This window comes from Lipotes vexillifer, unplaced genomic scaffold (genome assembly GCF_000442215.2).
Source record: "Lipotes vexillifer unplaced genomic scaffold, Lipotes_vexillifer_v1.1 scaffold164, whole genome shotgun sequence".
Classification (NCBI taxonomy): Eukaryota; Metazoa; Chordata; class Mammalia; order Artiodactyla; family Lipotidae; genus Lipotes; species Lipotes vexillifer.
Window position 1 is genome coordinate 2,839,904 of NW_006789313.1, and position 25,922 is coordinate 2,865,825.

Below are 25,922 nucleotides of genomic sequence, written 5' to 3' on the forward strand. Positions count from 1 at the left end.
AAAAAAAAAAAAAAAAAAAAAAAGAATAAGTGTTAATCTGGGCTTCCCCAGTGATCCAGTGGTTAAGACTCTGCACTTCCACTGCAGGGGACGCAGGTTCGATCCCTGGCTGGGGAGCTGAGATCCCACATGCCACGCTGTGAGGTCAAAAAAACAAAGAAACAAACAAAAAAGAATAAATGTTAATCAAACATAATAAGTTAAGACAAAAAGATGCAATGTCACTTCAAAGAGACAATATGATTCCCAGGACACTAAGAGCTAGCCATGATCCTACTGAATATATTACTGTTTCCAAAGAAAAATTGTGTTGATCCAAAGGGGAGCTAGTTCAACCAAAAAAGAGAAAAATATAAAGTGTCAGAGGGCACACCTTGGCTCAGCTCATCCAGGGGAAAATAGAGCCTCACCCAGCTAGACTTAAGTAATATAAACTATTGGCAAGACCATTCTTCTCATGAAAGGTGGAAGTATGGTTACCTTAGCCTGATTTTGTTCTAATTTCATGCACATCAAGCAAGCACCTTTGGATTTGGCCCTTTGTGTATAGGTCTATGTACAGGGTGATTGTGCATCAAGGGAGCTGTGTCACAATAAGGTTAATAAATAGGAATTCATTCCTGAAATGGCTGCTCTAGGGTTGGAAAAGTAAGGTTCCTGAACCTTATAGGATATTAAGGCTACAAGAGGAGAGTCTGGAAGTTGACATGCATTATATTTAAGTAAAGCAAGTTACACAACATAAGTTGCTCTTTTTTTTTTTTTTTTTTTTTTTAGATGTTGGGGGTAGGAGTTTATTAATTTATTTTTGCTGTGTTGGGTCTTCGTTTCTGTGCGAGGGCTTTCTCTAGTTGTGGCAAGCGGGGGCCACTCTTCATCGCGGAGTGCGGGCCTCTCACTATCACAGCCTCTCTTGTCGCGGAGCACAGGCTCCAGACGCGCAGGCTCAGTAGTTGTCGCTCACGGGCCTAGTTGCTCTGCGGCATGTGGGATCTTCCCAGACCAGGGCTCGAACCCATGTCCCCTGCATTAGCAGGCAGATTCTCAACCACTGTGGCACCAGGGAAGCCCATAAGTTGCTCTTATTCACTGCTGTGCCTTGGTATTCAGAGCAGGTTTTGGTATCTATGGGGTACCTAAATATTTGCTGAAGGAATGAAATATGTGGGGAAGAACAGAATCACTTAACAAATGGGAAAATGGTTAATTATTTTACATGCACTAAAACACATAGCATATAGATTACAGAGTTAATTCTTCCTTTTCTTTTTTTTTTTGAAGTATAGTTGACTTGCAATATTATATTAGTTTCAGGTGCACAGCATAGTGATTCGATGTTTTTTAAAAATATTTATTTATTTTCCTTTATTTTTGGCTGCGTCGGGTCTTAGTTGCAGCACATGGAATCTTTGTTGAGGCATGTAGGATCTTTTTCATTACAGTGTGCAGTCTGCTTGAGTTTCTCTATAGTTGTGGCGCAGGCTCCAGAACACATGGGCTCTGTAGTTTGCACATGGGCTTAGTTGCCCTGCGGCATATGGGATCTTAGTTCCCCAACCAGGGATCGAAACCTCATCCCCTGCATTGGAAGGCAGATTCTTTACCACTGGACCACCAGGGGAGTCCCAGTGATTCAATATTTTTATAGATTATGCAATGTACAAATTTATTATAATATCATTGAGTATATTCCCTGTGCTGCCCGTTACATCGCTGTGACTTTTTTATTTTATAACCTCAAGCTTGTGCCTCTTAATCCCCTTCATTTATTTCACCCAACCCCCTGCCACCCCCATTCCTTTCTGGCAACTAGTAGTTTGTTCTCTGTATCTGCAAATCTGTTTCTGTTTTGTTATACTTATTCATTTGTTTTGTTTTTTATATGCCATATATAAGTGAAAACATACAGTATTTCACTTAGCTTAATACCCTCCAGGTCCATCCATGTTGTCATAAGTGGCAAGATTTCGTTCTTTTTTATGGCTGAGTAATATTCCACTGACTCTCTCAATAGATAGATAGATAGATAGATACAGATATATAGATATATTCTTTATATATATATAAAGATATATATATCTTCTTTATCCATTCATCTGTTGATGGACACTTAGGTTGCTTTCATATGTTGGCTGTTGTAAATAATGCTGCAATGAATATTGGGCTGCATATATATTTTTGAATTAGTGTTTTCAGTTTCTTTGGTTCAATACCCAGGAGTGGAATTGCTGGATCATATGATAGTTCTATTTTTCATTTTTGAGGAACCTCCACCCTGTTTTCATAGTGGCTGTACCAAAGAGTTAATTTTAAAAATAGAAAAACTGAAAGAAATATCTAAATGTTGATAGTACTTTTGAAGTGGCAATAGTTTTGTAAGTTTAGAAGGTGAGGAGAAATCACAAAGGATAACAACAAGTCTGAGTGAATAAATATTAAAAACTTATGTTAGCAAACTATCGGTATTACAAGTTTAATAACCAGAATTCAGTCAGACAACATGGGGAAGTGTTTGCAGGAAATGTAATGGCCAAAGGCCTGATATCTTTATTATGTAAAATGTTCATGCAAATTGATAAGAGAAACACTAAAATTCCAAGAGCATAAACAGACAACTCACAGAAAAGAAATTAAAGCTAGTAAATAAACACATGGAAAAACATTTGAGCTAGTAATCAAAGACATTCAAAATAAAGCAGTAATTTTTCTAAAAGATTTTAAATTAGCAAAGACAACATAAAAATTTATTTTTGTAGAACCCAATGCTGGTTAAGATGTTGTAAAAATGGTAATGTCGGATTTTGTTGATGATATTTTATTAATTGATACCTCCTTTTTGGAAAACAGTTTGGTAATATAAAGAGCCATAAAATATTTATAGCCTTTGACCCAGTAATTTGACTTCTGGGAGTCTCTCCTGAGGAAAACTAATCCAAAATATGGAAAAAATTAAATGCCCAAGAGTAAATTGGGAAACACTAAACATCCCACAAAGTGGGAATGATTAAAATGTTGTGGTAGAGCCACTGGATAGAAGACTACATATTCATTTATAATCAAGGGGATAGAGACCATGCAGCCACATGCTTTAATAGTAAGTGGAAAACCAATAAACACTTAGATATGAAAAGATGTGCAGAGAAGAAAATTGAAGTAAATGCACCCAGTTTTAAGTGGTCGATCTAGAATGGCAAGAGGACAAAGACCTTTTCCTTCATCTCCCTTTTTTGTGGTAATTGGTTGTTACTCAGCCTTTTCTTTTACCTGGATGCCAGTTGCATCCTCTTCTCTTCCCTGAGCTCCATGCCCAGCTTCCAAACCCCAGCCCATCTGTGTCAGTGCCACTCAAGCTCCAACTCATTCAAGAAGCCCTCCCCGTCCTATCAGCCAAATGAAACACTCCCTTTACTCTGCTCCCAATGCTATATTTTAACACGTCTATTACAGCACATCTACAGTGTGCCCTGTGTGGAAATGATATGTGTGCAGTATGTGTCTGTTTCCACAACTAAAATTTTAACCCCCTAGAGGGTAGGAACTGTTGGATTTCCTTTTTTCTCTCCACAGCATAGGGCACAGTGCTTTGTCTGTATGGTATGCCTGAATAAATATTAGTTGAAATGAATGTCATTGCACTGAAATGAACTGCTTCTGATTCCCTGGCAGGTGGAGCTCATGAAGGTCTTCAGCACTTGGGTCCCTTTGGCAACATCCCAAACATTGTGGCAGAGTTGACCGGTGACAACATTCCCAAGGACTTCAGTGAAGATCAGGGCTACCCAGACCCTCCAAATCCCTGTCCAGTTGGAAAAACAGGTAGTGGGCATGCCCTTGGGTTCTCATGAAAGGTAGAGCCTTTGGGAGGAAATTAAAAATTCTAACATTGGCTGCACACGTTCAGAGAAATAGTATTTCTATTCCGATGAGCCCCTGTGTATCTGTATGTGCGTTGGAAAGGGAAGTTGATTCTAGAACGCTTGGTGAGTTCTGGTGTTCCGATACACCCACGGAGGACTCCCCTAGCCAAGGCTTTATCTTCTGTCTCTCTCCCTCTTTGGGAGTTGATGCTCTTTTCTGCACTGGCTCCAATTTTAATACAAAGGAAGAAGGATTTTCTCTTTTTTTGCCTCTTCTATGATACAATCGCTGCCCACTTTTAGTGTCTTTGGAACTTTTCAGTATGTGGATGATCCATGCTCATTTGTTTTCCTTACCTTCTCTTGACAATCGATATCTCAACTATGTTGTAACCAGTGAGCATCTATCCTGAAATATTTCTTTGGGGGCTGGGAGGCGGCATGAGAGAGAGGGGGCCCTGGAAGGGAAGAATTTGGTTAAGGGAAAAGGTTGAAAGTTTCCTTGCTCCTCATGAATCGCTCCCACTTTCCTACCACCCAATTCGAAAGAGAATGAATGGTGAGCGTGCTACGCTTATGCTGGGCTTTGAGCAGCTTACCTTGGTGGTTCAGAGTAGTGGCTCTAGACTGACGACTACTGGAATTCAAACCCAAGGTCGAGATGTGTGACCTCAAACAAGTTAGTGAACCACTTGCACCTCAGTTTCCTTATTTGCAAAATGGGGGTTATTGGGGAATTAAATGAAATTACCCATGTTAAACACTTGGTACAGCACCCAGCACAGAGTAAGGACTCATTAAATGTCATCCTGATTATAAATAGCTTTGCCACTAGTAAGAAATGAATCTCTTTCCTTGGGCTTGTACTCGCTTCCAGCAACAGAATAGTGTTTTCCCCACAACCTAATAATAATGCTAGGTAGTATTTATTATCCCTACTTTACATACAAGGAAACTTAGAAAGTAACTTCACCAAGGTTATCCATGTAGCAAGTAGTTGAGCCAAGGCTCAAACCCAGATCTACCTGATTCAGGACTGTGCATGCAACCACCATGTCATGATGCCTTGCTCTGAAAATTCTGTCAGTATTGGCCCCTCAGCTTTTCTAAAACACAATACAGGCTCTCTCTGAAAGATATTCCCCTTTTCATTTAGGGCGAGGTCTCTTGTTTTCCATGGGGGACAGAGGCTTCATCCTGAGATGGAACAACCAGTGTATTTGGATGTGGCCAAGCTAGTGCAGGGACGCTGGCCCAGGACCACAGGAAAATCTGAATCAGCCACGTTTTACTTGCTTGTGGGACTTTGGATGGGAAGGAAGAAAGGCCAGTTCAGGCTCCATGGGGATTTGGTTAAATTGATTCAATATCATATGATACAGACGTTCTTGATGTATAGTCCCAGCGATATCAGCATTACCTGAAACTTACTGCAAATGCAGATTTTCAGGCCCTACTCCAGACATATTGAATCAAAAGCTCCGGGGGTAGGATCCAGAAATTCATATTCTAACCTGCCTTTCATGTGATTCTGGAGCATACCAAAGTTTTGAGAACTGTTGTTGGAGAATGGAAAGAGAACCAGAGGTTGAGCCAAGAGATCTGAGTTTTTGTCCTAATCATAGTATGTCAGTTTACTTCTCTGGTCCTCAGTTTCTTCATCTATAAAGTGAAGACATAGTCAGTGCCTTAAAAAAAATTCATTGTAGTCCTAGCTTATTCTGAAAGAAAAGCAATATATAGATCTATGTGATCAAGCAATAATTAGGAGCACTTAGGAGCTCCGAGATGGAGCAATCAGGGCTGTTTGATAGAGTTGGATAAAAGGACCCAGCTCCCAGGACCTTTCTTGTCTGAGATTACCTGCCATTTCCTTCCCTGTCTTTTCATTAAGCTAACATACGCTGCCATATGCAGAGTGCCTGACCTCTCTTGCTTTGCTATCCCTTTCCTGCATGTTAATTGCTCTAGATGAAGTTAGATAAATAGTTCAGTGAGAAGTGGGGAGCCACGTCAGAGCCACACTAGGGATTTGTTCCAAATGCCAGTGCCTTCCTCAGGAGCTTCATGCTGTTAAGGGCTGAGAGACTGGATGCTTAAAGCTGCTGGAAGGCATCAGAGCAGTCTCAAGAGACCAGACTACCTGACTGATTGTATTAGACCCCCTTTATTACTGACTTTGATGCCTCACTATCCCTTCAAAAGGAAGTCTCTTTCATTCTAGTCCTGCTTTTTTTTTTGCGGTACGCGGGCCTCTCACTGTTGCGGCCTCTCCCGCTGTGGAGCACAGGCTCCGGATGCACAGGCTCAGCGGCCACAGCTCACGGGCCCAGCCGCTCTGTGGCATGTGGGATCCTCCCAGACTGGGGCACGAACCCACGTCCCCTGCATCGACAGGTGGACTCTCAACCACTGCGCCACCAGGGAAGCCCCCCAGCCCCTCTTTTTAAAGCTGTTGTCTAAAACACATTAGAGACAGAAAAAAAAATGGCTTATTTTCAGAGTATTGTGTCTAGTAATGATAGGGCTTAGGTAAAAGCAGCAGCCAAGAGGGATAACCTTTCTTGGGTTTGAATAGAAGACATGCTTTATTTCAAAGAACATTGATAATATGAACTGTCATTTAAAGAAAGATGGTGAGAAGGGAACTAAAACATGGAGGAAACCTATTATGTGCCAGATGCTCTATATATGATCATCTCTATTCCTCATAGCTACCCTGTAAGGTAAGGATTTGATTATCCCCATCTCATAGATGAATAAATGGACTTAGAATAAGTTAACTTTCCCAAGAAACTAAACCCATCTATCACTCATGAGTTAGGATTTGAACCCTGAGCTTGTGTCTAGCTTTCTGACTCCAAGCTTACCCTGTTACCACTACAACACACAACATCAAGTACTGTCTAATAATTATTGTTCTTATATAATGGACTTTTGCCAAGAAGCCAGAATCATTTCTAAAGAGCCCACCCAAGAGAAAACAGAGTGAGTCATGTGGAATGGAAATATACCAGTGAAGGAAATACTTGCTGTTATGACAGATAAAAAATAATAGTGGCTTAACACAATAGAAGTTTATTTCTCGTTTGTGTGAAGTCCTGCCAAAGGTGGGTGAGGGTGTGGTAGGGGTGGATGGTTCAGCAACGCAGACTGCCATCTCATCTTTGCACTTGACATCTACAGTTGCCCTGGTCGGCAACATGTAGCAAGTAGACCGACAGAAGGCGGGGGATTGGGGAGAGAAGGAGAGGGGGTCATATAGAAGGTTTCTATGGGTCAGGCCTAGAGGTGGAGTACATCACTTCTGCCCACATTCCATTGGCCCAAACCCAGGCATATGACTCCACCTGATTGCATATCAAGGCTGGGAAATTAGCCATGTGCCGACAGGGAATAGGAAGTGGGTTTGGGGAGCAGCCAACCAGTCTCTGCCATGGGTAGGAGAGGTAATGGGAGTCTGGGATGAGCAAATCCCAGAAGGAAAGTGACTTAGAGTGACTGATGTGAATAGATTCTGACCTTTGGGTGCCTAGTTGTTTTTAATAAATTAACTCTTAGAATAACAATAGATGTCGTGGCTGTTTCTCAAAAACCTTTTGTTGTTTGCAGTAGATGATGGATGTCTAGAAAACACCCCTGACACAGCAGAGTTCAGTCGAGAATTCCAGTTACACCAGCACCTTTTTGATCCAGAACATGACTATCCAGGCTTGGGCAAGTGGGTAAGTCCAATCTTAATTGCTAATAGGTCTTATACTCTGGTACTCTAAAGGTACTGATGGCAGAGATGAGCAACATGGGTGGGGAGAGAGAAGGAAAATTGCTTAGAAGCTGATTTTTTCCAGAAATCTCTGGTTGAGAAGGACTTTAATTCCAAACCACACTCACTGTCTAGGGCTCAATACACCAATCCATCCGAAGAGTCAGGGACCTGAACCAGTCTCATCGGCTGTAGTCCCAGAGGCTTCTACTCTGGTCTACTCCATAGCCTGTGTCACAACACGTCCTAAAATCTCATCAGTGTTTCATGCAGCTCTTATAGGAAGTATATGATATTTTTGTTTTTAAAAAAAAGGATACTAAGAAAATTTGCAAGTTTTATCTCTAGACTGAGGGAGATGATCTCTGCAGAAATAAGGGAAGACCATGCCAGAAGCTGAGAAACAGACATGTAATCCTGCTCTATGGAAAGAGAAGATAAATTCCAAAATGTGTAGCAGTGAACTTGCTGTCAATACCAGGCAAGAATCTGTAACTGCCAGTTGAGGAAATTGTTTATAAGCACTTAGAAGAGAAATCATGACCATTTGGTATAGGTTTGCTAAAAAAACAAGTTTTGTCAATCTAATTGTATTCTTCTACTTGCCAGCATTATTCATTTACTTGCCAGCTTGATGAGGGAAATGAAGTGAGCATGGTGCATTTGGACTTCAGCAAAGTGTTTGATCAGCTCTTTCATGATCTCCTGTTTGAAGAAGTGGAGGGATACAACCTAGGCAGGAGAACATTATCAGAAGGGAGTTTCTTAAAGAGTCCATGTCAAGAGGGAGAGCGATTTCACATGGTATCCTGTGTGCCTTCGCGCTATCCCACTCCACATTTTTGTAAATGTCTGTAATAAAAACTATAGAACATGAACTTATCAGATTCTTCAGAAAGATACGAAGTTGGAAGGGAGAGCACTGAATGACAGAGTTAGGATTCAAGAAGATCCGAACAAGCTGGAACAATGAATTGAACAAGATCACAATTGAGTGGAGAGAGATCTATCTTCATGCGGCTTGGATGATGTAATCAAATGCTGAAGCCATGTGAGCAAAGTGGAAAAATACTAAGAAGTGTTAGTTCACATATACATAGGTGGTCATTACGTCTGTGGGAGGAGTGAGTGAATGAGGAATGAGGAGATACTCCTAATTGCCTAAGCCCCTCTAAAATTATAGGTCTCTTCTCAGCTCATTACTGGCAGCCGGCTTGCTGCCTACTTTACTAGGAATACTGTGATCTCAGGGCTAAACTCTCTCACTTCCTTTTACATTGTTTCAGAGAGAGAGAGGTCCTTCCTCATTAATAACCACTTTCATTTTTCCATAATCTTTTCCATCATCCAAGCAGTTTGATTCCCTCTCCTGTCAACATGCACATGTTTCCTGTCTTAAAACAACAAAGCAACAATACACTCTAAGTTAATTTTGCTTCTTCCATTATGCATTATTCTATTTCTCTTCTTTTTCATAAGCAGTTCTGTTAGGGAGAATTTGTAGAGCCATCCTGAAGCCTACTAGCAGTGTTTAAATATGTTGAATTACATAGGCAATCATCTATAGGTTCTTGAATAGGAGACTGAAATCATGAAAGTCTTCTATAAAAGTTATTAGGGTGGCATAGAGAATGATGAAGTATATAGAGAAGAGACTAAAGGCAGGAAAAAAATAGAGAAGGTAATTCTAGTTATGAAGGCTGTGAACATAGAGAATTTAAGTGAATCTCACCAACACAATGAGAATCCAAGACATTTCAAAGGGGGCCAGGGAACTGACTAGAATTGGTATTTGGCATATACATAGCATGAGGAGGAAAAAAGAGCTATATCAGGTTTATAAGAAATGGAAGGTATGAACTTTTCCTCTGAGGGAATTAAAAAAAAGAAAGGAAGAAGAGAGGGAGGTAGCAGAGAAAGAAGGAAGCAGAGACAGGGTAGGAAAAAGTAGAAGACCACAGCAGAGCACTGGGAAGCAATCCATAAGAGATGAGAAGTATTGCCAAACTGAAGCAAGGGCCAGGATGGAGCCTGCTTTGTTCCAGGCACTGTGCTAGGTGCTTGATATACAGTAGTCATCAACATGGTAGTGGTATTCGATGAGCTTACCATCTTGTGATGAATTGCATGAAAATAAAATGAACCCAACTTAGCACTGTTCAGCTTCCTGATCCAGCTATACCATGAGTATACCGGGTTAAATTACTGGGGAAAATGGAAGAGAAGGGTAGAGGAAGACCCAGGACTGAGGACTCACGTGGTCAATTGTATGATAACAATTGAGGACGTCAAAGACACTAAAAAAGGGCAGCACTGAATTCTAGGGTGACATGTCTACCTCGCATGACTGGTAGGCTGGAAATGAGGGAAAGGATGCAAGGGGGAAGTGGAGAACAGTCTGAGTGAGGGCAGAGAGCCCAACTGAGGAAGTGGGAGAGATGGAAACTTCTCTGTTGCCAACTTTCCTCATCTCTTCTTGAAAACCTTTAAAGATTTCTCTCATCATGTTCCACTCACTCCCAGCACTCCAGTACAAGGCCAGCCACCATCTCTCATTCTTTTCTTGCTTCCTTCTCTAAATACTGATTTGTTTTCTCTCAGTCACTCGCATTCTTTGTCTACATCAGAGCTAAACACTAGAAGTTAGGACTATTACAGATCAATGACGAGGAACAATGTTTACACACCTTTCTCATCTGTAATTATGTGTCTGTTTAAACTTAAGTTTCCTTCATTTATTTTCTCATTACCACCCAGCAGTCAAACATGATTTGCTTGATCTTCGCATGGAAGTGTGAATTGAGTATGTCTTGCTTTTGCAAGCTGGGGTCCCGAAGCTTTCCTTAGTGTTTATAAAGAATGATGGTCTCAAGCTTGTCTTAAGCTCCACTACCCTTTAAGTTAACAAAGGAATTATCTTTCACAAGACACCTGCACACAAGACCCTGACTCCTTATTTGCTAGTAATGTTTCCCTGTCTTTGATATTAGCTGGAGTTCAGCTGGGTTTTGAGCAGTGATTCACATATTATAAATATCAGTGTCTGTCTAATTTCCTGCATTCCTCTCTCTTTGTTAATACATCAAGATACATTTATTAAATGCACATCATATGCCTTCCAGGCCCTGTGTTAGGTGATGGAAATACAAAGATGATGATAATAGTCATTGTATTTTATAATAAAATAGTAAATAGTCCTATTTGTTGAGCACCATACTGTGAGGCAGACACTATGCTAAATACTTTACATGAATTATTTCATTCAGTCTGCCCTTCCCTATCATGCTCATTTTATAGATGAGAAAATACAGGCTTAGGGAGTTTGAATAGCCTGCCCAATACCAAACAGCTGATGATTGGCAGAGCTGCGATTTGAACCAGACCATTCAACTCTGAGAGTTCTGTAAAAACTGGATAAATTCCTTATCTTTTCTTGGCTCGTCGCTCATAGTGTGTCCTGTACAGCGGTCCTGTCGAGTCCTACCTAGGACTGGTTGTCTTTCAGACGATGTGTGTATCCACAGCGTTGAGCTGGCTACCACATATGTCAGCCATCTCCCCCTCCACACATTCATTGCTGAGTGTTACTCACTTAGGCAAAAGTTGTCTCGAAAGCAAATGTTTCTCCTTTCCATGTGCTTTCCACATCTTTTCATCAGCAGCTCAGGTCTTTAATCGGATGCAGTTGAACAGAGCCATGAACCTGAGCCATGGGAGAAATGAGATACAGGACCCTCTGCCTTTCTTTATCTTTCATGCCCTCAATGTGTCTGAAGAGTCGCCTGTTTTTCAGTTTGGGTTTCTCTCATGTTTCCGTGTCATTAGACATGAGCTATGCCTTTCTGATGTGTTCTTAGTGTTTCCCTCGGGAGGCCCATGAAGCCAGTTTGCCCCAGAATTGGTGGTGACTTGGGCAACATGGTGTCTGCCAAGTTTCTCCAGTGTAAAATCAGTATCTTTCCCTTCGAAATTAATCGTTGATCTATGGGGATTTACTTCAAGACTGTATAAATATTCTGTACCCATTAAACTTTCAACTAACAATCTTAGTATCCATTGATGACACTCACCAGAATCAATGATAACTATGGTAGTTGTAAATGGTGATTTTTTTAAAACTCTACTATTCTTTCGGCATTTCTTGGTTGGCATTCTCTTCTAAGCAAGATTTTTTCCCTGCTCCCCCATTTATTTATTTGTTTTAAAATGTATTATCAGTATAGATTCATTGTTTCCTATTATGATTTATTTTGCTGCTCAAACTGTCCTAGATTTAGCCAGTGGGAGTCTCTGCAGGCCGCCTTTTCTTTCCTTTCACTATGTCTCATCACTTTTTGAGTATTTCCTTACTTTCTGGCCCAGTTAGATATCCCAACTTCATTCATCCTTGTACTTTCCCTGGCCTAGCCCTAGAATCAGACATTTCTCTAAGAAGCCTCTCTGGTTCCATTTAGGAATGGAATTTGAAGCCAAGATCTGGGCAGTTGTCCAAAATCTTGATGGCACCATGGAAAGCTCTCTCCATGAACTCAAACCTGCTACTCACCTGGAAAACAGCCTCACTGCTCCCCCCTCCCCGCCCCACCTATAGGGAATGGGTGTCAGGAGAGGGGCTGGTTTCTTCCCATTCGTTTTTGTATACTTCTTTCACCCACCTGCCAGTCCCTGCCTTTAAATCCATATGATAGTGGGGCTAATCGGGAATGCCAAGGCCACTGTCAGGCAGGGGTTGGAAAGAATCCTGCTAATCCTAACCTGTGCTCTTAGGGAAACACAGGGACCATCCTTGAGAGGAAGACTTGACAGACCTTTGCATTTCTTTTTGAATGAAGGCTCTTATGAGTATAACCTGTCCCATGACCTTCTAAAGGGGAGTAACTAAAATGCTGCTGTCTTTAACCCTGCTGGCGGCACAGTGGACCTCTGCTATGGCTGATTGTCTGTCCCACCCCATGGTACCAGCTCGTGGGCCCCGGTGCCCTCCCTCCCACTCAGGCAGCTGATCCCGGTGCTACACATGAAGAAGCCTCTTTCCTGGCCCCCTATCTCCCAACCCCCTTCCCCAGCTTTAGCACAAACTCCCAGGACATTCTCTTGCATCAGGAATTGTTTCATCCACAGAAAGGCAAGTACAGACAATGGGAATGAGCTTCACAGCAATATCCTCATTCCTCGAGTGAATGATCTGCAAGTCCGTCTTTTCTCCCTTCTGAGATTAAACTGATCAGTTCTCCAAATGAACATGAGATGGAGGCTGCGGCCAGGGCCGGCCTTTGGGGCTGTGGAGGCTCCTTGACGCCCTGGCACAGCCTCCGTGCATAGCTGAGGTTGGGCAAGAGATGCACATTGTAAATTGTGGGTGGAGTAGATTTTAATGAACATGAAAACTATGAAGCTCATTCTTGGCATTTGTCATTTTCATTTGCAAATCTATCATGAAAAAAAATTTGATATCCAGACAGCTCACGAGATACTAGGATTGTAGAAACTTGTTCCTTACCAGAACTCTGTCGTCTCCTTTTTTCTTTTTTTTTCAATCAATGTCAGGGTATCTTATTTAGAGTAAGATGAATCACCTCTTTTATACATTATCTCCCTTCTTGGTGGCGCAGTGGTTGAGAGTCCGCCTGCCGATGCAGGGGACGCGTGTTCGTGCCCCGGTCCGGGAAGATCCCACATGCCGCGGAGCGGCTGGGTCCGTGAGCCATGGCCGGTGAGCCTGCGCGTCCGGAGCCTGTGCTCCGCAACGGGAGAGGCCACAACAGTGAGGGGCCTGTGGACCGCAGAAAAACAAACAAACAAAAAAAATCAAATAAAACAACAACCTAAGGAAGCCCCCAATTCCCCTTCTCCCGTTCTCCCTCAGGTTAAGTGTTCTGTCTCTTGTAATCCCAACAGAATGGAAATCTATTCAGCATGCGTCTGATATTCTAGAGCTCATTTAAGTCCACTAGATGTTTGAAATCTGGCAATATGAGGCAACACTTAAACAAACTGTGGTAACGGAGCCTGTCCCCACCGCCCAGCCCCAACACAACTTTCCTTCTGCCAAGAAGTTTTTTGGCAGTTTTTAAAAGGTTCACTCTATTAAAAATATTATAGACCGAATGGTTTTCTGATTGCCTTGACTGGGGGCACTGACTCAAGCCACAAGAGGAAGGGTCACAGAAGTCAAGTGTCTCGTTTGCTTACACAGAGGATTGTCGCTAATAGTCAGACCCTACTCTAGAGAACGATTTATGTGTACAGCTCATAAAAAGGGAGTTAGATACCAAAGTAAAATAAGATAAAATTGTTTGTTTTAAACAAAGCCTGTTCAAAGTGAGATGGGTCTCCAGTGCCCCTTGTGTGTTAGAATGTCATATTTTCTTGTTTATGTGATTGTTGATGACACTGGTGTGCCTCGGGGGCATTGCAGAGCACTTTATTAAAAATTGTACAACCACTGGCTTTTCTCTTGTGGTCTTTCTGCCACGACATTCCTTTCATCTGGTTTCGTTTCCAAAATATGGGTACGCAAATATCCAGGGGGACACACCAGGTGTAAAATAGACGTTGACCAAATGTGATCCATACTTCTGCGTTTGTGTTTTCTTTTCTCCCCACTCTAGAACAAGAAGCTCCTTTATGAGAAGATGAAAGGAGGACAGAGACGCAAGCGGAGGGTAACGCCTGGCTGGCTGGCGGGCTGTGGGGATGCCTGGAGCTTTCTGAGCGGGGACAGTTGACAGGCCGTCAGCCTCAGTGGTTGGAAAGTAGCAGAATCCTTTCACGTGCTGAACAGTGGTCCCGAGTGACAAGGGCCATGCCTAAAAAGTCTGCCCTTGGTTTCTGCGATGTCTTCCCCAAGCTTTAGCATGTGATTTTTAGTGGCATGCTAAGTTTTGTGGCAATTCTACCAGCTCCATTGCACTCACAAAATGTCAGTTGCATCCCTACCATGGGTGTAGGGACGCGGGGAGTACAGGAGGGTATGTCTTTCCTCAAAGGGTCTGTAGGCCACTGGGGGAAACTGCTCACACCTCTGCATCAATTATATAAAAACTCGAGACAGGAGCCAGGAAGTGTTGAACTGCCTGCTCCAGGCAATAATTTTGAAGGAATGTAGGGGCAGAAGATGAGATGAACAAACCTCATTCCTTCTACATACTTTTTTCCCTTGCTCTAGCCAGAATGATGTAAAAATTCACTAGATCCATTATATTTGTTCGCTGACTGGTGAATTTACTGCAGGCTTAGTTATTAACCGTCTCTGAGCTGCCCAAGGTGCTGTGCATTTACCCACTACAGTGATGCCTCTTGTAAAGCTGATGTCAATTTGCTTTGGGTTTACAATGCATTTTATGGTGTTGAGACTGAACAAGTGGTCAGTGGTTGGTGCCTTACTAGACAAAACCACCTGCCATTTGTTTTGGATCAGATGGAGGAAAAAGTTAAAGTCCTGCTTATTACACAGCAAAGTGCTGCCAGGGAGTAACCATTTTAGTTAAAATATACAAACCAAACTGTATACCCAAGGCTACTGACTGTTTATTTAGAATAGCAAGTGCCTGGATCCTGGCAAAATTTGGGAATCTGGACAGTGGTAATTGTGGCCATTCTGAATAGTTTTGCCGAATCCAGGCAGAGAATGCTTTAAGAGGTGTGGATTTTCTGGACTCAACATTAATTCCTCAGGTCCCTGAAACAGAAAGTTCCAAGCCCCTGTGCTGCCTGACAAAATACAGAAGACCCGTGGCCAGTTTTCTATTTGAGAAGCAAAGTTTTGCTTGTAAACAGATCTTCAGAGAGTTAATGGTGTTATTAGGGGTTTTTCTTGGGTGAGTACAGTTTCTAGTGGCAGATGATGGCAGGAAGGGTCCGAAAGGTATAATGCGGTCTTGAGAGAACATCAAGAAATTCTATTCCAAGAGCTCAGAATACCCATAATTTACCAGTAAGATGGCTTGAGCATCTCCCCATGGCACAACAAGGATATTTCCAAATCAGACCAATGACCGTACCAAAATGAGTAACTTAGCAAGAAGCTTTAATCACCTCGCTCACTATTCCTTCTGCCCTGACTCAGTTAATGACTGTGGGTCATGATTTAGGTCATTCTTCCATGAGACCAGTGACTACCAAAACTCAGGACTCTGGCTAGGACACATGTTATAAAGGATTTTACTTTGGCTTCAACTTCCTCCACATAGGAAAGGCTTAGAGTTTATGAAAATAACGATCACTTTGACCCAGAGGTATCAAGTTCTTCCTACTCTCAGGCGTCTGTTGATACAAAGATCCATGCTCATGCCGTAAACCAGGGGCCTTTCAGGGTCTGGTGGAGAAACAGAACTTGCCTCCCCTGTCATCAGGCCTCAGGTGGTGTTCCCACCTTGACTGAAGACTTGAAAGGACTCCCTCAAGTGTGCGAATCAATATAAAGAAATTATTGGCTTTTGTGAAAAATCAAGGCTTTCTCCAACTGAGCTCAGCATCTGCTGTGGTTTCCAGAGGTCACTAGAAGCAGGGATCCCATCCCAATGGTTCTGCCGGTTGTGAAGTGGCAATAATGTTCTCTGTGTAACCTAGCCAGTCTCTCACCCAAGGGAGAAGGTAAATATCTAAGTGCTTTGAGTTCTTCAGAGGATAATTAAAACCAAGTATCATCATTATTATTACCCTTATGTGTAGGATTCAATACTCATAGACATTTATCAAGAAAGTTCAAGCCCCGCATGCTGCAACTAAGACCCAGTGCAGCCAAATAAATAAATGTATATATAAATATTTTTTTAAAAATACTATTGTAGTTTAAATTAAAAAAAAAAAAGTTCAAGTGATTGCTCCTGTTACTTCCTCATTACTTCACTTTCCCCTGCCCTCTATCATTTGGCATGTTCCGGGTCTGGGCCAAAGGACTTGGTGCCATGACAGTCCCTTACCAGGAGGGATTCTCCCCAGAGTTACAACAGAGCCTCAGGTGGTTTTATGCAAATTTCTATACTTGCTCAAATCTGGTTGAATTCCTAGTTGCTTCAAGAGTAAAAGGTCAATTCACCTTTTAAATGACTTTGCAAACTAACTCTTAAGATGTATCTTGTTGATATTTGAGATCTATTATTTAAAGAGTTTATCAACCCTTTATTCCCATATTTGATAACATGAATATCTCATATCCTTTTAAAATATATTAGAATTTTTAGTAAAATATATATTTTACTAAAAAATCAATCAAAATATTTATAATACTGAATACACTTTTTCAGTTCACACATGCTCCACCTAGCCAGAGATTCTGATACGATTCCCTGGGATAGGCCAGGCCATTCCAGTTGACAATTCCTGATATAAAAAGGTATTTTAGTTACTTAAAATATTTTAAAGATGCTTCCCAGCAAAGTACTGTTATTTGGTGACATATCACTTTTCAGATATATGAGGACATTGCATACTTTGTAATTCTCAGCTTGTTGGTGATGCATTTTTGCAGAATGTGTGGGACCTTTCATCATTCATGCTTTTACCTGTCAGAATGTGGAAGGACATTCATTAAATACTAAACTCAGATTCCAGGCCTTGTCTTTTGGAGAATGTCTGCTCACCCTTCGAAAGTTATGGCAGACAATGTCCCGTGGGCAAGAGAGACCCCCTGCAAAATGCCTCCATTCATCCATGGGGACTAGAGGTGTGATGGGATTGCTGATTATTTGTAACTACAGCTTCTTTCTTACGTTTTTGTTCAGTTATTGGCAGGCAACTTCAATAAACAAATATCTTCCAAAAATTCTGAATTTTTTCTGCTTGCTAAATACTATGTTGTAAAGCTCCAGTTACTAGTTCAAATCCAAACCTTAAAACATAGATATGGATTAGAGAAGGAATGGAAAAACCTTGACTTATTCAGAATACCAACAGCTGAAAAGGATTTCAGATGGTGGAGTCTTGAGTCAAAAATAAAGGAGCTTTCTGTATAACTTCCTTCTTTTCTTCGTGTTTTGAATTTGACTGAGGGAAGGTGAAAATGATTGCTAGAGCCCCTGTTGCGTCCTCTTTAAGTAGAATACTGCTTTGAAAGAATCCGTCACAGCAACAGGTGATCTGTGACCACTCTGCAGATACTAATTCCCATCTGGCCCTGCTCTGTCATCGTCTTTAGAACATTCTTCTTGTAAAATGATTTAATGCAGTTCACATTCTCTCTCCCCTAAAATAAGGCCATAGGATAATAATTCTGTTTCATGTGAGGCTTTGTATCTAAGTTAATAGTGAGGGTTTCTTAGCTGGTTCACTTCAAATCTTTATGCCAAAAAAGGGGATGGAACCAAATTGTATCTGATACTCAGCTGTGTGAAATAGTTGTGTGAAAGACAGAGACACATCTGTCAGTCAATGTTTCTCTGGCCATTGAGGTATTGATTAGTGCACCGGAGTAATCATCTGGTAGGTAGTAGGCACCACTGTTACCTTGTTAACCCAATAGGCCAGAAACAATTCTCATTCACTTCTTCTGTGCAATGTCTGTATCCGATGTCCACGTATGACTCCAACCATGTATTTTTTTTCAGAGTGTCAATCCATATCTGCAAGGACAGAGACTGGACAATGTTGTGGCAAAGAAGTCAGTCCCTCATTTTTCAGGTGAGGATAAGGACCCAGAGTAAAGTGAAGATGCTGAGTGGAAACCCACACGACCTGTCAGACCTCCTTGGTGTTGCTTATGTGCACGTGTTGTTAGAGCCCCTGTGAATGGCAGCATGTTTCTAATTTAGACAAGTACGGATGAAAAGCAGCTGTATTTTGATATCCTATTGTCCTTCACACTGATAGCTCTGCTTTCTGCTAAATTAGGATAAGAGCTTTTTTTTCTTTAAACGTGGAGCTGCAATGAGCATTAAAATTAAAATGTATTGTGTCAATAACAATAAAAAGCAAATGAATGAAATGTCCTCTGATTTCTTACAGTTTAAAATGGTGTTTCGGGTGGCACTGTTTTGGCCAAGTCTGTAAAGGCTGGCATTTGATTTTGATTATGTAGTTAATCCAGCCCTTGGGCATTATTACACACCAATAAAGAAGATTGTACCCAGGAGGAGCTGACACATTTCACTTGGCTGCATCTTAATAAATGTGTATGCAAGCATGAGTATGTGAATTTCTTTTTAATTTAGAGCATTATAAAAACTCTTTGCTTACTAGAACAAACTCACAAATATGATCTTATCTGATCTTAACAATAATACGGGGAAGTAAATGTCGGGGGGTATTATTACTCCCATTTTACAGATGGTGGGACTGAGACTCAGCTTCCACGAAAAGCTGAAAGTGGCACAGTCAGTACTCGGGGACTAAGGTCTGCTGACTCTGACTTTTTATTCAGCAAACATTGTTTCTACCATGTGCCAGGCACAGGGCTGGGCTCTGGGGGGGGTGCACTGGGGACTCACACTGATACCAGCCAGGTCCTCAGGCAGCGAAGCATCCAATCCCTGAGCTCTGAGTAGGTCAGTCAGCTCCATGCTGCTTTCAAAGCTTGGAATGGTAGATGCAGACGTGCTCTCCTGCATGCTTCTGAAGAGGCAGGCAATTTTCTTTCAGCCAAGTCCTCCCAAGTCAGAAAAATCAGTGAAAGGCTGGCAGGAATCGGTTCACTGGTGAGATTACTCTCGTGCTCTTTATACCTCCTCACTGTAAAAGAGATGATGGTTTCAGGCTTTGATATCATTGGCCTCAATTTCGTTGTCTATAAGAGGGAGACGGCAGTGAGAAAGGACTCAGGGAAGAAAGACCATTCTTGATTTTAATTTTAATAACTGCATATTAAATCCAAATGTCAGTGACTTGTCTAATAGAAATAGCTTGTCCATATTTAGTTAGCATGTGAGTCTGTTATTACTTATACAAATCAAGAAAGGTATTGGCCCCTGTTTTACGGCAGGAGGCATGTTTCCTAGAGGGCTTCACCAGGCAATTTCTCCACAACCCGTAGTGTCATTTCAGAAGCATCATTATCACCTGATTTGAAGAGAGAGTTCCCTCATGTCCTAGAGACGTATAGAGCTGAGAAGTTCTCCTTTACGGATTCTGTGTTTCGCAGGCATTTTAATTACATTTTATACCAGTTCCAGTCCTCTTAGAAGAAGGGCAAAGGACATCTCTTTCTCCAAGCTTGGACAGAAGGAAGGAAAATGGCTAAAGACATGCTTTGAGGTCATGAGGAAGGGAGTAGAAGTGAAGCAGGAGAAGGGGAGGTCATTGTGCCTGGGTTAGGCTTGTTCACCTTCCAATGCCTTTTCTGCCCTCCCCTGTTTCACAGGCTGCCTTGTCAGCTGATTTCTGGCTGGGTTTAATGTGAGGTCACTGAGGGCGGAGTAGGAGGTGAGAAAATGGGAGAAAACAAGGTAATTCATTTTTGCTCCCGGTAGCTGCATCTTCTCTGAGGCTCCATCTCCTGCCAGGTAAGCCTGGCCCCTGGGCCCCAGTCATGTCACCTCTTCCACTGGTCCCTGCAGCCTAAGGAGGCCATGGCTTCTGTCATACTGTTAATCTCTGGGTTATTTCACCAACTCCTGTTTGGCTTCCTGGCCTTTCTATCACCTGTATAACCCATTTTCTACATTGAATTATTTCTGCTTGAAATCTTTAGTGTTTTCTGTTTTCCTGGTTGGTCTCTGACTGATGCAGTCATCCATAGGGGAAATCAAGAATAAGTTTAAGTATTCTGAGAAAAATTTAGAATAAGCATTGTGGAGAACAAAGAGGACGGTGCTCCTCAATCATTAATGTAATATGATTCACATGGGGATATTGTTTAACATGCACACTCTGACGCAGTAGTTCCAGGAAGGGCCTTAGATTTTGCATTTCTTGTAAGTTCATAGGTGATGCTGGTGATGCTGGTCCATGGGCAACATCTTTTTTTTTTTTTTTTTTTTTTTTTTTTTTTTTTGCGGTGCGCGGCCCTCTCACCGCTGTGGCCTCTCCCGTTGCGGAGCACAGGCTCCAGACACGCAGGCTCAGCGGCCACGGCTCACAGGCCCAGCCGCTCCGCGGATGTGGGATCTTCCCGGACCGAGGCACGAACTTATGTCCCCTGCATCGGCAGGCGGACTCTCAACCACTGCGCCGCCAGGGAAGCCCATGGGCAACATCTTGAGTTGCAAAGAAATAGGGAATTAGGACAGGATGAATGAAACTGTATGAACTGCACTGACAGCCCAGTTAATAACTTAGTCTGAATTCGTAAGGTCCCTGCCAACATTCTTTAGTAACCTTAGTAACCTTAGTAACCTTCTCTAGCCACTGTCAGCATCTTGGGAGGAAGGGCAGATAGGGCAGACATGAGAGTGAGCCCCACAGATTGGCACATGGTAGAACGCCAAGGAGTCAAGATTCTAAAACATGAGGGAAAGCAACCCCATTATGGACATGAGGCTCTGTAATGGGTCGGGTTGGATCAATGATCTGAGAAAGGTCAAAAGATTAGCAGAAATGATGTGGCTTGAAATAAGCTTCAATAGGTACAAAAGAAAACAAGAGGGAAAGGTAAAGTGTTGGTTACCTGAGGGAAGCTGAGTTTGGATTCTCGGCAAAGGAACAATTTCGAGCGACAATGAATGACATCTCCTTTGTGACAATTACAGGAAATAGAGTTCAGTGGAGCTGAAGATCACTGGGCTTGAGGAAGTAGAAAAATTGTAAAGTCAGAGAACAAAAGACAGGATCACTTAAATGCGAGAGGTAAAGTCTTCAAGTTAGAGGGGGAGGTCAGGGGAGTAAGATTACGTATGAGGTCAAAGCTGCCCACAAGCTTGTAGAGTGCAGGCGAATCTGAGGTCCAAGAGCCTCTGACGCTGGCATTCTGCGTGCCTATGCATACCCATGCATACCTGGTGGGGTTTTTTTTTTTCTTTAGAAGTTCCAGATTCTCAAAGGGACCTATGACCTCACAAAAGTTTAGAAATCACTGCTGAGAGCAGTAGTGTGAGCCACGTTGGTCATCACCGAGGAACAGCAAAGTTTGTCGTGAGGGGCCGTTGAGAAAGAAAGAAGAGGGTAGAGTAACTTCTCTTATGTGGATTTCGAAAGAAAATTGTCATGGCCAATAATCGTCAATGGCTTCTAATCAGCAGGTGAAAGACCAAAGAGTTAATTGCTAATAGATCAACCAGGCCAGCAGCACCTGAACCCACTAGTCAATCAGATCAAACAAGAGACAGGTATTATGTGCCTCCTGGTGTGATTAATGTGAAGCACTGTCAATGAAATACTCTTGCCCAAACAATCTTACCTGAACCACTGGGTTTAACTCCCTGCTAATACAAACAGGTTCAACACACCACTAGGAAGCAATCACCAAAATCCAGAATGGGGGAGACTCTACAGGACCAGCAACCCAGAATTTTTTTTTTTTTGCGGTACGCAGGCCTCTCACCGTTGTGGCCTCCCCCGTCGCGGAGCACAGGCTCTGGACGCGCAGGCTCAGCGGCCATGGCTCATGGGCCCAGCCGCTCCGCGGCATGTGGGATCCTCCCAGACCGGGGCACGAACCTGCGTCCCCTGCATCGGCAGGCGGACCCCCAACCACTGCGCCACCAGGGAAGCCCCAACCCAGCATTTTTCAACAAATAAATGGCAGGAATAAAAAAATAGATGGGGAACTACTATTATAGATTTAGAAAGACTTAAGAGACGTACAATCCAAATACAATGTGTGAGTCTTAATTGTATCCTGACTCAAATGAAAAAGACACTGATCAGACAACTGGGGAAATTTGAGTAATGACTGGATATTTGGTGGTATTTAGGTGTTATGAGATATTATGAGATTTTAATTTTTTATTTATTTTATTGTAGTACAGTTGATTTACAATGTTGTATTACTTTCTGGTATACAGCCAAGTGATTTGGTTATATATATATATATTCTTTTTCAGATTCTTTTCCATTATAAGTTATTCCAAGGTATTGAATATAGTTCCCTGGGCTATACAGTAGGAACTTGTGGTTTATTTTATATATAATAGTGTGTATCTGTTAATCCCAAACTCCTAATTTATCCCTCTCATTATCCCTAATATTCATTACCTCTCATTATCCCTAAAATTATCCCTAATTCTCCCATTTTGGAAACCATAAGTTTGTTTTCTATGTCTGTGAGTCTGTTTCTGTTTTGCAAATAAGTTCACTTGTATCATTTTTTTTAGTTTCCACATAGAAGTGAAGTCATATGACATTTGTCTTTGTCTGACTTACTTCACTTAGTATGATAATCTCTAGGTCCATTCACGTTGCTGTACACGCAGGCTCAGTGGCTGTGGCTCATGGGCCCAGTTGCTCCACGGCATGTGGGATCTTCCCAGACCAGGGCTCGAACCCGTGTCCCCTGCATTGGCAGGCAGATTCTCAACCACTGCGCCACCAGGGAAGCCCAGTTTGTAGATTTTTTGATGAGAGCCCTTCTGACTAGTGTGAGGTGATGCCATACTTCATTGTAGTTTTGATTTGCATTTCTCACATAATTAGCAATGTTGAGCACTTTTTCATGTGCCTGTTGGCCATCTGTATGTCTCCTTTGGTGAAATGTCTGTTTAGGCCTTTTGCCCATTTTTTGATTGGGTTGTTTGTTTTTTTGATATTGAGCTGTATGAGCTGTTTGTATATTTGGGAAATTAAGCCCTTGTCGGTCGCATCATTTGCAAATATTTTCTCCCATTTTGTAGGTTGTCTTTTCATTTTGTTTATGGTTTCCTTTGCTGTAAAAAAGCTTTTAAGTTTGATTAGGTCCCATTAATTTATTTTTGCTTTTATTTCTTTTGCCTTGGGAGACTGACCTAAGAAAACATTACTACGATTTATGTCATAGAATGTTTTGCCTATGTTCTCTTCTAGAAGTTTTATGGTATCATGTCATATCTTTAAGCCACTTTGAGTTTGTTTTTGTGTACAGTGAGAAGGAGTGTTCTAACTTCATTAATTTACATGTGACTGTCCAGATTTTCCAACACCACTTGCTAGAGAGGCTGTCTTTTCTCCATTGTATATTCTTGCCACCTTTGTCATAGATTAATTGACTGTAGGTGTGTGGGTTTTTTTCTAGGCTCTCTACTCTGTTCCATTGCTCCATGTGTCTGCTTCTGTACATGGCTATATATTGTTTTAAACAATTCTCTTAGGGATAAATATTGAATTATTTACAGATAAAATGATAAGATATCTTGAAGTTGCTTTAAAATAATCCAATGATAGTGATAGTGAAGGAGGGAATTGGGGGTATAGATAAATCAAGATTGGCCGTAAATTGATCATTGTTGAAGCTGGGTCATGGGCACATGGCAGTTCAGTGAACTTCTGTCTCTACGTTTGGGTATATTTGAAATTTTCCACAATTAACGGTAAAATAGCAATGTCGGACAAGGTATAAAGCTTTACTGGGTAAGGCTGTGGAAAACGTGGGGAAGCAAAAACAGAGACTGATGTTTCCCTGGGGTGCTGGGGAAGGAAGTAGCAGGGGGTTTCCTAGGAGACAGAATCTGGTGGTGGCGGCGAGCTGGATGGTGAGGGCTCAGAGTCCTTGGGGGGAGAAGAGATCCTCCTGGAAAGAGGATGACGACTTGAGGCAGGAAAGAAAGGGACCCTCCATCAGAAAGACAGACTCAGAAAGGCCATTTCCTCCTGGTGGAGTTTGGGCTTCATCTACCGCAGAAATACTAAATTTTCTGGGTGCTGGAAGGGTCTTTACCTCACGTCTGGGGTCTCTCAATTTATCCACAATGCTTCAGCCAAGGATCTTCAAAAAAAAGGAAGATGGTTGTAGATCCCCACCCTCTCCCCCAACACACTCACAAGGAGAACAGGATACCTACTACTTGGCAGGCGGGCATGCACAGAAGAGAGAGTGAGAAAACATAGGAGTGGGTGTGGGTTGAAAAAGATTGAGAAGCCCTGTTTCTGGGGATTCTCCATTAAATGACTTACAGAAAATACCGATCTAGATATAAGGTGTGTGGGGTGGAGAGCAACACTGCTAAAAGATGGGAAGGTAGCAGCAGTAAAACTAACGCCATATAGCCAGTGCAGAGGGCAAAGGCACGTGAGGGTTCAGACAAGCCCACACCCACCTATTGGGGTGACATTGCAGAGTCAAGTGGAATAGTGAATAAAGATGATGGAGTCTTGGAGGCTGGGGCTGGGGGTGGAGGGGGGGGGATTGGGCAGGATGTTGTAGCAGCTGCAGTTCAGAGCCTGGTTTATTCCATATCTGCAAAAGTCCTCACTTCTAGACTCTAGTAATCTCATGATTCCCACAAAATTAAAGCAAACCAAAAGAAAATAGATACTGTGCTTCCTCTGACACCTAAGAACTCTAAGTTTAGCTGTATCTTGTTTAGCCAGACCTCACCTGGAGCCCTTTGGGAGTCAGTGAACACCTATTTCAGAGGGAAAGATGCTCCATCAGAGCATCAGAACTGCAAGGGGCACCTGGTGGGCTACTGAGTTCCTCACTACTGTGCAATCAACATGAACCCTCCATCAACTCCAGAATTCTTTTATATGTTCAGTAACCATTCAAGCACATACCTAGCAGGTAGTCCAGAATCTCCTTCCTCTGGGCCCCTCCAAAGAAAAGTTTAAGAACCCCAGGGTGCTTCATCAGTCTGCAGTGGGGTGGGGTGGGATTTCTGGGTCCTTGTCCGCTACTGCAGGCATCTTGCTACCACACAGCCTTGTTGGTAAATCTTTGGTCTTGCCTAATGCATAGACACTTGCCTAGTGGGATGCCAGTCTCAGGCCACAGGATGGCTGATATGGGGCTCCATGATTGGGCTATGGAGTTAAATAGTCTCAATTCACAGTCACAGCTGCTCTCTAGAGCACAGTCCAGGAGCATGTGGAGCTGCTCCAACACATGCCACCCCATCACCCTCTCCCCCTCCTGATCTCCAAGGACCACGCTAACAAAGAGCAGGTCCAGTTACACCCTTTCCCAGGACACTTAGATACTCAAGAAGAGCTAAAGGCCTCTCTCCCCATAATGGTTCTCGTCTTTGGTCTCTGTTCCAGACAGTCTTCAAACTCTCCCCCTAAACACAGAAGAGGCTGACATTTGAAGCAGTCCTTATGTTAGGCACTCAGTTTAATCTCTGGAGAGGGCATTCTTTTTTTTTTTTTTTTTTTTTTTGCATTACGCGGGCCTCTCACTGTTGTGGCCTCTCCCGTTGCGGAGCACAGGCTCCGGACACGCAGGCTCAGCGGCCATGGCTCACGGGCCCAGCCGCTCCGCGGCGGCATGTGGGATTTTCCCGGACCGGGGCACGAACCTG

The 25,922-nt window shown here is 42.5% G+C and overlaps 1 protein-coding gene and 1 non-coding gene across 3 annotated transcripts in view; both read left to right on the forward strand.

Annotated features, from left to right (window-relative positions):
* Positions 1-18,742, forward strand: part of SCG5 (secretogranin V) — a 55,358-nt gene extending 36,616 nt beyond the window's left edge. Inside the window, exons 3-6 of one of the 2 annotated variants that reach the window (XM_007462512.1) lie at positions 3,667-3,816; positions 7,470-7,582; positions 14,232-14,285; positions 18,168-18,742. In XM_007462512.1, coding sequence (XP_007462574.1) covers positions 3,667-3,816; positions 7,470-7,582; positions 14,232-14,285; positions 18,168-18,263 — 413 coding nt within the window. In that variant the 3' untranslated portion in view covers positions 18,264-18,742. The remainder of the gene's footprint in view (positions 1-3,666; positions 3,817-7,469; positions 7,583-14,231; positions 14,286-18,167) is intronic. The other variant, XM_007462513.1, reaches the window with a different exon arrangement.
* TRNAG-UCC (transfer RNA glycine (anticodon UCC)) lies at positions 45-117 on the forward strand. Its single transcript has one exon. It is a non-coding gene; the product is annotated as a tRNA-Gly (tRNA).
* Positions 18,743-25,922: the final 7,180 nt, after the last annotated feature.